The 15,211-nt window shown below is 41.4% G+C and overlaps 1 protein-coding gene across 1 annotated transcript in view; it reads right to left on the bottom strand.

Annotated features, from left to right (window-relative positions):
- Positions 1-15,211, bottom strand: part of AOAH (acyloxyacyl hydrolase) — a 165,975-nt gene that overhangs the window by 95,368 nt on the left and 55,396 nt on the right. Inside the window, exons 3-4 of the mRNA XM_073630511.1 lie at positions 8,013-8,079; positions 5,004-5,103 (exon numbers count right to left, since the gene is read on the bottom strand). Coding sequence (XP_073486612.1) covers positions 5,004-5,103; positions 8,013-8,079 — 167 coding nt within the window. The remainder of the gene's footprint in view (positions 1-5,003; positions 5,104-8,012; positions 8,080-15,211) is intronic.

Genomic DNA, 15,211 nt, shown 5'->3' with positions numbered 1-15,211 from the left:
AGTAATGCTAGGATGTTGTGTCTGGGGTTAATCTAATCCCCATGCTTTTCTACATAGAGTAGTAAGTATTCTCTTTACATTGCTTACCAATAAAAAGGAGCTTTATGTCTTTGTTCCCCTTCTTCATTTTATTAGCATATTTATATTTAACAATATTGTTAATTTGAGAACATTAATATTTAAGAGCATGTGGGTAATAGTTTAACAATGGGATTTTAATAAGAGCAATTGGAGTACACGAAGTGGTGGAGAGTAAAAAAATCGTCAAAACTGCACACTGCAAGTGTATATCCAGCTAAAACTTGCTTTTAAAGTTTTAGATTACAACCCCTGTTGTGTTTTACTGGAGTTTGTTAAACCATGGGCTTCAAAACTTTTCGGTATGAGGGCCACATCATATATTTTACAAATATTTAGGGACTGAAAAATAAAATCCCCACCAGAGCCCCCCCATTCGTTATGGTCTCCACCAGAGTCCACCTTTACATGAGGGACCCCATCATTGTCTTCACTTACGGTACATCAGGTTCCCCACCAGATTCCCCCTTTCATCAGAGTTTCCCCTTACATCAGGGTCTTCATCAGAGTCCCTCCTACATCGTGGTCTTCTTCTGTGTCCACCCTTACATAAAGGTCCCCATCAGAGTGCCCTCTGACATCAGGGTCTTCATCAGATTCCCCTCTACATCATGGTCTTCTTCTGTGTCCATCCTTACATAAAGGTCCCCATCAGAGTGCTCTCTGACATCAGGGTCTCCATCAGAGTCTCCCTTACCTCAGAGTCCCCCCTTACATCAGGGTCTTCATTAAAGTCTACCCTTACATTAGGGTCCCCATCAGAATGCCTATCTACAAAGTCCCCTTGAGTCCCCCTTACATCAGAGTCTTCATTAAAGTTTACCCTTACATTAGGGTCCCAATCAAAATGCCTCCCTACAACAATGTCCCCCTGAGTCCCCCTTACATCAGAGTCCTCATCAAAGTCCCTTCTTACTTGGGAGAATGTTGAAGCAGAGACAATAGGTAACATCTGATAACCTTAAGGTGTTACTAAACCCAGGACCCTGCATTCACTATATCTGGTCTCCCACAGTACAGGAAATGCAATTATTTTAGTAAATATAAACAGCTTAATACCTATTCTCATCAGCAGTATATAGCAGTCTTGTGACTTCTATCAGTGTCTGGTTAAAGCTTGTAAGAGGAGTATTCATTCTCCCTTGATTGTCCTATGAGGCTGCAGGTTCCCTGGCCTTCTGTCTGGACAGTGCTGATTGGCTCTGTGCTGATCACATGCACTCTCCAAAGAAACAAACTCTCTAGAAATACACACCAAACTGAGCATGTGCAGCTTGCCTCCAAAGCTCTGTTCTGTCAGCAAATGGATTGGGGACAGTAAAAGAAGGGGAGGATCAGAGAAGATAAGCTCAAACAGCCTTTTTACACAATGCAGAGGATTAGCACCTTAGGTGTAAAACAAGCATGCTTTACTGCATATACAGACTGATTTTACTGTTGTGGGTTTAGTAACACTTTAAAGCTCAATCTGTGCGCATTGAGGATGCGCCACTAACTCTAGCCTGGAGCGGACCGAATGTGGCAGTAGTCTGGAGATCCCTGAAGTCCTCACATTTCAATTATAATTTCCCAAGACAGGAAATGAGGGGAAAATCTTCAACAATAACACCGTGAAACCATTGTCACCGTGACAAGAAATGAGGTAAAATCTGTTTACCAGAGCCCTGAATATCAGTAAAAACCTGACACTTTCCAAACAGAGAAAAAGTTACTTTTAATATAATATTTTATGATCAAATCTACCTTAAAGTTAAAGAGTTTTCTGCTTCCAGTGAACAAAGTTTTAAAAGACTTTCTTTAAACTTGGAGATAGACAATTTAAAAATGACAAACTGTTCTTTTCCATCAGTGCAAGCAGAAAGGCCATGGATGCAGGGTACAATTACCTGGCATTAACATCCATACTGGCACAAAAATATGTATCTTAACACCCAAAGTAATTTGTTACCAGGAGACTGGGATGCCGTTGAATCCATCTGCAGTTTGTATTTTATTATTGATCAGTACATCTCTCACTATGTAACTTTCTTCTGCTTCCATGGACTCAAAAATTTGCAATGCTTTTAAGATACAGAACATTCTGAACTAGTTGCTTTTGTGACGTTCTAACATTCTAACAAACAGTTTCAAGATGATTCATCAAATGTGTGTTATCTGTTAGATGTCAGATTCACTGCAGAAAGATGAACACACACAGGCCTGATTTATCATGTCATAAACAACGTTTGTTAGGAAATCATTTTCCAAAATAAAATTGCAGAATAATGTATTTACACAATGTACTTATATTTTAGCACTGGAGGAGGGAACGCATGAAGGCAAGCAAATGATGCAAAAAAGATTAGACGCTGTATAGATAATTTATTAGAGGTGAAATGAATTATTCTGTAATAGATCTTATCCTAACTATTGGACTGATGACATTTGGAGAAAAACATTTTTTTTACTTACCTTTTAATCCCTGTTGCTATGTGGTCCCTTCAAATCTTCCCTTCCTCACCGCAGCTTCTGACTTCACTTCCCTCTGCTCCTGGGAGATGTGTGTCATCATTTGCCAGGAGTCAGTGGGCAGCGCCAAGGGCTTCGTTGCCATCAGGATGGGACGGGCACTTCCGACGATGCCGCCCGTTGTGATGGCAACGTGAGAACATTACGGCGCTGCGAGCCTGTCATACTACGCATGCGCGAGAATGGGTGGTGCATGCTGGTCACTCAGCTGCACCATATCCCGGAACTGTATGATTGTGGGCTTCACATGCCCACAAGCAAGATAGAAGGGGCCAGGACAACAGAATATAACTTTCTTTTTTATAGTAAAGTGGACATCGGGGGGACGAATTTGAAAAAACAAGTGAGTGTTAGAAGTGAATGTTCTTATGAAATTTTTTCAAACAAACAAATTAATAAATGTCGTGGAACTCTGCTTTACCTCTCAAAAGCCTTGTACAAACGATTGGATTTTCCGACGGGAAATGTGTGATGACAGGCTGTTGGCGGAAAATCCGACCGTTTGTACACTCCATCGAACAATTGTTGTTGGATTTTCTGCAGACAAATGTTGGATAGCAGGTTTTTAAAATTTTCCGCAGACAAATGTCTGTTGACGGATTTTCTGAGCGTGTGTACACAAGTCCATCAGACAAAAGTCCAAAGTACAAACACGCATGCTCGGAGGCAAGGACGAGCCAGAAGCTGTCGGTCTTGTAAACTAGCGTTCGTATTGGAGAATTGACATTTGTGACGCGGCAAATTATGAAATCTCGAATTGCAGCGCACATTCTCTTCTTTAATGGGATAATAATGAAGTAGCTTTGCTGGTGATACTGATGGAGTTATTGCAAACATATCTTAAAGGCTTTTATTTTCTAGTGATATCAAGTATAATATTATTATGCTTTTTTTTTTTTTTTTTTTTGTGGGCAAGTCACCACAACACCATTATCCCGTACTTTTTAAGATCAAAGCTACAACTATGTTGGTGTTCCTTGTCAATTTTACATTGTTTTTTTTTTAAATGTAACTGCCTACTCCCAAACTGTCATTTGAAGTAAAACACATAGCCAAGTATTATTCTTCACAATTTTTTTATTGTGCATTAAAAAAAGAAAACAAATAAAATTAGACATGCTATCTACCAATAGAACCTAACCAAAAAGTGCATTCTATTAATCCAAAAATATTGAAAATATACCAAATCAAATCATTATTCCACCAAAAAATAAAATATAAGCCTCATGCATGTGTCCTGCTTCTTAATATAGGGGGTCAACAATGCCAAGAGTTGGTGAAAGCAGGGGTCCGTCATCCGGAGATAATTCTGAAAATCATACGGATTATTCTCCTGGAGCTCCCACAGCAAAGGCATATGACATAATTGGTCACCATTAATAAAGCAACCAATTTTTGGTCCAAGAAATCCTCCTCCTCCTGTTCCTGGACTGGGCTTGGGTCAAAGCAATAACTCCAAGGCCAATAATAAATAACACGTTATCTCCACTGATTCTGCAACATGTCTGGTTGACGAACGGCTGTTCACAAACGAAGTGAAAAGCATGAAATGAAAAGCGCAAACTGAAAAGCGCTAAATGAAAAGCGCGAAATGAAAAGTGCAAATCAACACTCACCAACCTTCTACTAACATGAAATTAGCAGAAGGAGCCCAAAGGGTGGTGCTAAAGAGCTGAAAAACCAGGTAGTACGTCACTAAGTTCGTGTTTGTTGGCCGACAATTCCTTGCCGTTTGTATGCAAGACAAAATCCAGGCATGCGCTTTCGGACAAAAGATCAGAGGTTTTGTCTGCGGAAAATTCGATCGTGCGTACGAGGTTTTAAAGCTAGTTTTTGCAATTTAGATTCTAGTTTCACAATAATAAGCCCATGGGCTGAACAAGAGAAATCTAATAGATTCCTCCATCCAGGCTAAACTACACCCACAGCTGTCAGAATACCTGAACAGTGACTGCATCTGATTGGATGCAGTCACTGTTCAGCCGATAATTTTCTTCCTAGCTTCTGCAATAGAAGTCAATTTAAAAATCCACTTTTGTCAAGCTGAGTGGTGTAGACAAGGTCATTTATAGCTTAAATTTCAACAGGAATCACCTGAAGTTTGAGCCATCTATAGAAGCCTTCAGTTATCTTTTTTTTATTTATTTTTGAATTGATGACCCTACCAGTAACACTAATATATTCTGATTTGGCCTTCAGAGCTCCTCCTCATCTCTTTATCTTCTGCAGACTACAATGGAGAACTTGGCTGGACTGATAACATTGCCTGATATTTCAGTGCAGTAGAGGCAAAGTGCACAAGATTTCTGCACTTATTGTACAATCAAAGCAAAGCACTGTGTATTTAACAGACTAAAAGGAAGCAAATAAGAGAAGTTGATTGTTAGGATTTGCATACACTTTAAGCAATGTCTTACCTCTGGTTCCTTGTACAGGTGACAAGCTGGCTGGTGTGAGTCAATTTGACATAATTTCATAGTATGGCAAATGACATCAGCGTTCAGTTTAAAATTTAGCCTGAAAAGTAGGGCAATACAGAAAAATGTTTTACAAAATAGTTTGCTCTTTTGATTTTAGGACAGCTGGTTTAAGAACACACACTATGATTTATGACAGATGGCATTTCCAAAAAAAGTATTGCATTGTAGAAAATACGTACTGCAACTTGAAGCTTTCTCAGTCCCCCAATAATGTATTTTAAATACCAGAAGTATAACAATGACACATACACTGGCCTTTGACTAATGTTACAATGAAAAAGCAACATACTGACATAGAGGTCAACAATCTTATTATCCAGGCTTATACTGGATTATATCCGAGACTAAAATATCTATTGCCTTGTGTGACCTGCTTTAAAGCGATAGTAAACCGTTAAAAATCCCCCCCCGCAAGACAATAGCACATTATGAAATACTTACCTTAGAATGAGGCCCCTGCAGCGTACCCGGTCACCGCTGAGGGAGCTGACATGTTCCCTCTGCATTTCTTCCGGGTCCGTTGGCTCCGGCAGCTGAGTGGCCAGAGTCGCCATGAAGTCCTCCGCTCCGGCAAGTTCTGGCACGATCTGCCGGATCTTTAGAAGGGGGCGCCGCTGCCGCCAGCGGCTGCATGTAGATTAAATATCTCCTAAAACGTGCAGGTTTAGGAGATATTCATTTTACCTACAGGTAAGCCTTATTATAGGCTTACCTGTAGGTAAAAATGACCAAGTGGAGGATACAACCTCTTTAACTAAACCTTTTTTGTAAAATAGTAACATTTTCTCTAGTCTGCACACATGTCGTGGACTTGTCCTCGACTATGTAACTGACATTTCAAAGATAGGTCATGGGCACATACTGTATGCAGTTCAGGCCAGGGCTGTTTTTAGGTTCTGTCCATGTTTCCATTATGGTGAAAGGATTTGCCAGTGATATGATAAGTACATAATGCACTGTAAATTATTGAGGATTGTGCCTCTCCTTCTCACGCTAGGATTCTGGTGACACTATGGGGGAGATTTACTTAAACTGGACAGTGCAAAATCTGGTGCAGCTCTGCATACAAACCAATCAGCTTCCAGGTATTGTCAAAGCTTAACTGAACAAGCTGAGTGTTCCAGTTTCCATAAATCTCCACCTTAGTGACATGGAAAGCACAATGGGGTTGATTTACCAAAGGCATAGAGGCTATTCACTTCCCAGAAAGCAAGCAATTGAGCTTCAAGTTTGAAATGACTTGCTAAGCTATTGCTAGACTTGCCAGGCTTCACAAGTTTGTTGCACAATTGCAGTCCTCATTGCTTGACTCCATTGCTTGACTCCTTGATCAACACTCTGCAAGTCTGCTGCAAGTTCTGGTTCAGTTATGTTGTGCAATAGTCATCCCACCACAGGGGGTCACTGTGGCTAAATTTTCATGCTGTAGACTTGCAGAGCTCTTGCTGTAGACTCACCACTGCAACTTTGCTTTTGCTAGAGACTTGCCACACAAATTTCCTTCAAATTGGAAAAGTGTCAACTAGAACTTCCGCTTCAAGTGCTCTGCAAGTGTACAACTTGTCAGTGAAAATGTGCAGCAAGATAACAGACTTGACCTCATGATTCTCATTTGCTCTGACATGCACTGTGAGCTGTAAGGTCTTATATAGACAGGTGTGTGGCTTTCCTAATCAAGTCCAATCAGTATAATCAAACACAGCTGGACTCAAATGAAGGTGTAGAACCATCTCAAGGATGATCAGAAGAAATGGACAGCACTTGAGTTAAATATATGTGTCACAGCAAGGTGTCTGAATATTTAGGACCATGTGATATTTCAGTTTTTCTTTTTTAATAAATCTGCAAAAATGTCAACAATTCTGTGTTTTTCTGTCAATATGGGGTGCTGTGTGTACATTAATGAGGAAAAAAATGAACTTAAATGATTTTAGCAAATGGCTGCAATATAACAAAGAGTGAAAAATTTAAGGGGGTCTGAATACTTTCCGTCCCCACTATGTATATATATATATATATATATATATATATATATATATAGTTATATATATAGACTGATTTTATTATAGTGGGTTTAGTAACACTTTAATAGCCACAAAAGATATAAAACCACACTGTGCACCAAACGTATTTGGGAAATCAGTTATTACCTTGAAAAAGTGTCATCATCATTCTGATGCATATAGTATGTACAGAAAGCATAGCTCTGGTCTGGGAGGGAATCCCACTGACCCACCAACTACAGGATGCATGCAGAAAACTAGTGAAGGGGGTTGGATACAAGATCAATCACAATGCACAAGAAGAGAGAGCGGCAGTGACTGTTTTTTATTACAGGAAACTGATGTACAAAGGTAAAATTTCACACTGGATTTCTACACATATCTGAAAGAAATACACAAAATGCACCAGGATAAAAAAAGCACACACATGCCTATCATACTTACTTGCCTTTACTTACTTTACTTGCCCTTGGGTTCAGTGTTTTAACCTCTGTTCACTATGAATACCCAAGCATTAGTACTAAAAACCCTGTGTTTTAATGTCCTTCAAATGATTGGTTATTCAAAGAGAAAACACAGGTTCACCTTGTCTACTAACATTCACTTTGCCAAGAGAACATTCACTTTGCTATGGGGATATTCCCTATTGTTTTTAATTCAACCCATTGAAATGGGTCCCAGTTCATTAAAGTTCATACTAGAAATGGGTTGGACTCATTTTTAAGCACTTGGTTCTAATGCTAAAATAAGGAAATAGATTTTATGGTTTAGAGTGTAATTAGCAAATTATGCAGATGTTTAAGTAGGGGAAGATTAGCAATTTTCAAATGTTGAAACATAAGTGTGAAAACAAAAACACAACCAAACCTAAATTCCTACAGCACGAAACAGAACAAAGCTGGTCTTATAGTATTCAGATTTGTTTATGAACAAAAACACTTACAGTCTGATTATATCAGGTCCAAACATTTCGGCAATTAGTGTGCAGATTCCTCTTAAACCTTCTTTCTCTGAAAATAAGAGTAAAGTAAAAAAGCTTAGATAGGATCTGCAATCCCTCCATTGGCTGCCACTCAACCAAAGAAAAAAATTGAAGATACTAACCATAACTTACAAAACCATCCATAACTTGGCCCGAGCTACATCACTAACCTGATCTCAAAATACCAACCAAGTTGTTCTCTTCGTTCCTCCCAAGACCTCCTACTTTCTAGCTCCCTTGTCACCTCATCCCGTGCTCACCTTCAGGACTTCTCCAGAGCTTCTCCTATCCTCTGGAATGCGCTACCCCAATCTGTCCGACTATCTCCTACTTTTTGACGATCCCTGAAAACCCATCTCTTCAGAGAAGCCTATGTGGACCCCACCTAACAACTGTACGTTTATTTTCTCCATCAGCACATCCCCTCACAGTTATTACCTCTTGTATCTCTTGACCATCCCTCTTAGATTGTAAGCTCTAACGAGCAGGGCCCTCTGATTCCTACTGTATTAAACTGCACTGTCTACCCTCAAGTTGTAAAGCGATGCGTTAACTGTCAACGCTATATAAATCCTGTATAATAATAATAATAATAATGTATAATATAGCAGACTGGGAATGGTGAATTGAGTATTATTAACTTGCACTGAATAAAGATATTAAGAGATTCAGGTTGAAGAACTTGATAACATCTGTTCTATTCACAGAGGGTCTTTTTTCCGTTACAAGCAATTCGGCAATTAAATAACTTTTCTTTTGCCCAAATGCAAATTCAATAGTAAGCTTATAAGAGATGAGTACCCAGACATCATGAACCTGTACACCATATTGGAGAACAAAGGAAATGGATTAAAAAAATTTAGCATGGCAAGTAACCTTTTATTTGTGGTTCTACACTAGGTTGGGTAATTTTAGATCAAAGTGGTCAATAACTGTGAGGGCAAAACCAACTCAAAACCCACTCACAATCTACTTAAGGCCTGGTTCACACCTATACAGTTGATGCATATTCCAGGTGCATTTTGCATTTTTAAATACACGTTTTTGATCCATTGAAGTCTATAGAACCAAAAACACAATCTTCTGGTCCCTGGCCTTTTCCATAAAATGCACAGATGTGAACGTGACCTATAAGAAACCATGTTAATGGACTATAATGTGTTTCTACAAAACTAAAAAATGCATAGGTGTGAACCAGGCCTAAATACTAAATGGTTGAGTCTGTTCAAATTTGTTCAAGTCTGAAATCTCACTAGTCTATGCTTAGGGCTTTTTTAATTAGCTTTAGGGATTATTATATGGTTGAATGATTATAAATGATGAGTTGAAGGTGTTTTATTGTGAATAACTCCTTATGTTGTGTGAATATTGAAAAGACAAGAGATAATAATTAGGTTTTTTTTGTGGTCTTTTGCATTTTTTTTTAGATTATATACAGTATGTACATTTCTCTACAAGTATGTTAAGGATACCTTTATATTGGATTTCATATATGTACAGAGATAGTTGGCTGTTACATGTATATATTAAATGCAAATAGTTACTAAAGTATGTATATGTTGAATGGTATACATGATTTTTTATATCTATTTAACCTGTCAATGATTTGAATGAGCTGGTGAATGTACTGTACACACCTCCTCCTGAATCCTTCTCTATGATTAAGTCTGGAAGGGTTGAACACAGAGGGATGATCCATCAGGTGGAGGAGAGCAAGATGTACTGTTTGTGCAATAAAAGTTGCTTAAGGAAGTGATATTACCAGTGTGTGGCCCTATGTTCCCTTTTGAAGAATGGAGTGGAGTTGCCTAAGGCCATGTGTCAGATATAACCATATGTACATGAACAAGAAAAACAGGTTTAAGCTGACCATTATCCCTATATGATGGTGAGAAGTGAGAAGAGCATATTTTAAAACAGCTGTTTTTCTGAAACAAGTCTATTTAGTACGTAAGCCATGCAAGCCTGGCATCTTAGCGTTGTTATCTTGAGGGGAACAATGGCCATCAACAGGACCTTCCTATATTTCAAGGGTTTTACACCAGGTTGATGTGTGAGGAACACTTTAAGTATAACTAAAGGCAAAACTTTTTTTTTTTTTTTTTTTTTTTTGGAAGAGTGGAGTTGGATAGACCCCCTGTTGAGTTTTTATAGCTGTCTGCGCCCCCGCTCTCTTTGTCATGTTTACCATTGTCACCAAAAGTGAAAGTAAAAGAAAATGCCAAATTTTGGGTTGTCCTCAGAACAGTAATAAAGGCTATATCTTCAATGGGGGGGGGGGCACTAGTTCTGGTGACCCTGGTGACAACCAGGGATTTACTCAGTTTGGAGATATTTCCTCTCATTTCCTGTTTTGACTATGGGACAGAAAGTAAATGTGAAATCTCCCAAAAACCCCAAAACAAAAATGAAATGTTTGGTCCCATTCAGTCTGGTAAATTCACTAGTGAAAGTGTTTTGGCAAATCTGTTTGATAAGTATGAAAAAAAAAAAACTTGTCACTCTTGCCAAAAATGTTGAGATCTTATAGCTTCCTATGCATTCTTGCTGTGCTGACTCAATTACATTGTTTTAAGCTAGGGCTTAGGGCTATAGAACCCCACCCTCTATATTATGTAGAGTAGCAGAAGGATAGGGTTCTGTAGTCAAATCCTGTTTCTGTTGTCCTGATACTATACAGTAAATAAGTGTTATATTAGGACTGGAAGTGTGTTACTGACAGAAAGCCTGAAAAAAGGAAAACGAATGCAGTCAACACAGTTACCACTAAGGACTGTTAAGTTGTAATATACTGAAAATTTTGGGTTTAGATACACTTTAGGGCTTATACATTGTAAAGTTTGGGAAACCGGCTAGATCGTAGGACACAGGCTTTTTAATCAAAAGGAGGTTTATTAAACTTAAACTTCACAGCAGCAAAAACAACAGAAAGAAATATCAGTCTCACCGACTTGCAGAGCTCAGAACTGCTGTCACAGTTAAACAGTCCTTAATTTGTATCGCAGGTAACTTTCCCTGCTAGTAGGTTTCCAGGCAGGACACTGCCGTGCCCTTTCACAGCTATTCACCGTCCACGTCCACCATTTACCATTCACCATCCACAGTCTCCACTATTCTCCTCCACACCCACCTACAACTTCCTGTCTTGTTTTAAACCTACTTCCTCTGACAGGTAAGTTAACCCTTTTGTTCCCTTACAGGGACCACAGTCCAAACAGAGGGAAAATATAACATCCTTCCAGGACCCAGCCACGGCGTCCTGTACATATCCCCCCCTGTGCCCCAACACCAAGGAGGTGGAGGCAACAGTGGAGCTAAAACAATGGACTCTGGAGAGGGCATCTGCATTTTGATGCAGTCTCCTGGGCCTATGCTCCACTACAAATTTAAATTCCTGGAGTGCCAGGAACCAACGAGTAATCCTGGCATTAGTCCCTTTACCTTGTCTCATCCATGTTAAAGGGGCATGGTCAGAAATCAGCCTAAACTTCCTCCCCAAGAGGTAATATCTGAGGGATTCTAGAGCCCATTTAATGGCCAGACACTCTTGTTCAACTATAGCGTAGTTCTTCTCGGCTGGTGTCAACTTCCTACTGAGGAAGATTACCGGGTGCTCCTCGCCATGAACAACCTGTGACAACACCGCTCTCAATCCTACATCAGAAGCATCAGTATGGACAACAAACTCTTTTGAAAAATTGGGTGCTATCAGGACAGGGTGTTGGCACAGTGCCGACTTGAGCTCCAAAAAGTCTTCTCAGCGTCTGCATTCCACTCCCCCATGACAGATTTCCGACCCTTAGTCATATCAGTCAATGGAGCAGCCAAATGTGGCAAAGTTGGGTACAAACCTCCTGTAGTATGCCACCATGCCCAAGAATGCATGTACCTGCTTTTGTGTGAGGGGGCGGGGCCAGTTCTGTATAGCCTGTACCTTGCTGACCTGAGGTTTCACCACCCCTCTATCCACAATATATCCCAGGTATTTCACCTCCTCCATTCCCAAAGCACATTTTTCAGGGTTTATTGTAAACCCCTCCTTCCAGAGGGAGTCCAGTACTGCCTGGACTTTGGGCAAGTGTGATTCCCAGTCTCTGCTAAAAATGACGATGTCATCCAAGTACACTGAGGCATACTCCCGGTGAGGTCGTAAAATCATATCCATTGGTCGCTGGAACGTGGCTGGCTGGAGCAGTTTGTAGTCCAAAAGGCATTCTTTTGTACTGAAAACTCCCCTCTGGGCTAGAACGAGCAGTTTTCTCTCTAGCAGTCTTGGTCAACGGCATTTGCCAATACCCCTTGGTAAGGTCTAATGTAGTGATATACCTGGCTGGACCTAGTCTCTCAATAAGCTCATCTACCTGGGGCATGGGGTAGGCATCAAAACTTGAAACTTCATTAAGTTTCCAGAAATCTTTGCAGAATTGCAGAGTCCCACTGGGCTTCGGTACCAACACAATTGGACTCGACCACTCACTCTGTGATTCTTCAATGATCTCCAGGTCTAACATCTTCTTCTGAAATGGCCTTCCTTTGAGACTCTGGGATGCAGTAGGGCCAAACAAAAACGTTGACTCCTGGTTCCGTGATAATATTGTGCTCTATGACACTAGTTAGCCCTGGCAAGTCTGAAAGTTTTTCTTTTTTTCTCTGCAAGAACTCCTTGGCCTGCTGACTTTGGATTTTAGACAGGGTATTTGCTACTTGGACACTCTCCACCCCAACCTGAGGCTCAAGTGTTGCAGAAGCCAGGGAGGTTGATGGTTCCCTGTTCATCCAGGGCTTTAACAAGTTTACTTGGTATATCTGATACGGTTTCCTCTTGCCCGGTTGGTGGACGCTATAATTTACCTCCCCCATTTTTTCCACAACTTCAAAGGGACCTTGCTACCTGGCCAAGAATTCACTTTTCACAGTGGGAATCAGCACCTCTACTCGATCCCCCACTTGAAAGTGCCTTATTTTAGCGGCCCTATTATAGACTTGGCGTTGAGCCTCCTGGGCTTTTTGCAAATGTTCATTGACCAATGGCATCACGGTTAGGATCCTCTCCTGCATTTGGGAGACATATTCAAGAACACTCTTATGCTGGATAGGTTCACTTTCCCATTCCTCTTTAACAAAGTCAAGTAGTCCGCGAGATCTCCGCCCATACACCAACTCAAAGGGCAAAAAACCCATGGAGGCTTGGGGCACTTCCTGGATAGCAAACAGGAGAGCTGGTAACAGGCACTCCCAGTTTTTCCCATCTCTTTGTACTATTCTCTTGAGCATAGACTTAAGAGTCTTATTAAAGCGTTCTACCAAGCCATCTGTTTAAACTGTTTAACCCGGAACAGCTTGCACACATCGGCCATATCCCTTGACATAAATGGAGTGCCCTGGACTGTGAGTATTTCCTTCTATTACCAGTCCTTTTAAACAACTGGAATAATTCCCGAGCAATAGCCTTAGATGAGGTATTCCATGGGGTAGTGCCCCAGGTTATCCAGTGGCATAGTCGAGGATCACCAGTATGTAGGAGTGACCTCAAGCCAACTTTACCAAGGGATCCACTGTATCTATGGCTATCATTTTCGAAGGGGACCTCAATTATGGGCAGTGGGACCAAAGGGCTCCGGAAGTGAGTCACTGGGGCGGTCAACTGACAGGTAGCACAAGAGGTATAGTATTTCTTTACCTCTGCTTTCAGACCTGGCTAGTAAAACAGGTCAGTGATCCGTGCCTCCATTTTCTCAATTCCCAGGTGTCCCCCTAACACATCGTCATAGGCAAGCTCCAGAACCTTTCGCCTATACTGTTGGGGTACCAACAATTTCTCTACCACATTTTCTCTCACTTTGTTAACCCCATAAAGCAATTCATTACATACTGCGAAGTGTGGCCATCACTCATTCACACCTGGCTCTTGGGGAACCCCATTTACCACTACAACCTGTTCCCGTGCCCGGACCAAAGTGGGGTCCTGCATCTGGGCTGTACCAAATGCCCCCTGGGAAACACCAAATCCGGCAGGGCAGGGGTAAAGGCCACTTCCTCATCCTCTTCCCCCAGCATTAGCTGAAGTGGAGAAGGTCCCCCCCTCAGTATTCAGGTAGGTCTGTGAACCACATGTTTTGACATCCTTAATGGTATCACCATTAACCAAATCATTAGCAGTTTCATCATCTGGATCAACATTCATAACATTTAGCAGTTCAGGGTCAACAGTCTCAGTCCCAGTCTCTGGAGCATTCATGTAGTTCTCCTTGTTCCCACAGTTTTGCAAATAATGGGCAGTCTCGTTCTATTATAACATCATGCACCAAGTTCTTCACCACCCCCACCTCTTGAGTACCAATGCCATGGGCTGTGGAGATCATCACTGAAATTAGAGGGTACTCTCTAGTGTCCCCGTGAATGCACCGAACCCGTAAAGTTTTGCTTACTGGACCGATTCTCCCAATTACTCTGGGATGAACCCGGGGCACCATGCTTTATGAGCATAAAAAGCCCCCCTCCGGAGAACCCCGCATTCCATGGGCTCCTCTTGCCGTGGGCAGTGTGCACGGATATGACCCCAGGAATGACATTGTCAACATTGTACATCCCCTCCTCTCCGAACAGGAACAGAACGCTAAGGAGTGTTTGCTCCAGGGTCATCCTTTCGAAAGGTTGAAGTTTATCGAACAGGCCGTGGCAGACTGGGCCCTTGGCGCTTGGTAGGGCCGAGCAGATCCTCCACCACTGTATATAGTTCCACCATCTCGACAAGGAGGGTTACTGTTTTGGGGTCTCCATGGCTGACCCTCCATTGAAGGTTGTCTGGCAGGGACCTCAGGTATCAATCCAGCATGACCCACTCCACGATTTGGGAGCCAGACAACACCTCGGGCTGCAGCCATTTTTTTACTAGTTGCACCAGGTCATGCATTTGAGACCAAAGTGACCGATCTGGACAATACTTCCATTGTTGTACTCGTTGGGCCCGAACGACCGTAGTCACCCCGAATTTCTGCTTTTAGTTTTTGATAGTCTTTAGCATCATCTGGTGGGAAGTCAAAGTAGGCTTTTTGAGGATCTCCGGTGAGCCCACTGGTCCTGAAGCCACCCTTCTCTCTCTGCCGTCCTCTCAAATGTAGCAAGAAATGCCTTGATCATCAATCAGGGACAACTTCTTC

The sequence above is a fragment of the Aquarana catesbeiana genome, linkage group LG05, assembly GCF_042186555.1.
Source record: "Aquarana catesbeiana isolate 2022-GZ linkage group LG05, ASM4218655v1, whole genome shotgun sequence".
Lineage (NCBI taxonomy): Eukaryota > Metazoa > Chordata > Amphibia > Anura > Ranidae > Aquarana > Aquarana catesbeiana.
This window is presented reverse-complemented; position numbering and strand designations above follow the sequence as displayed.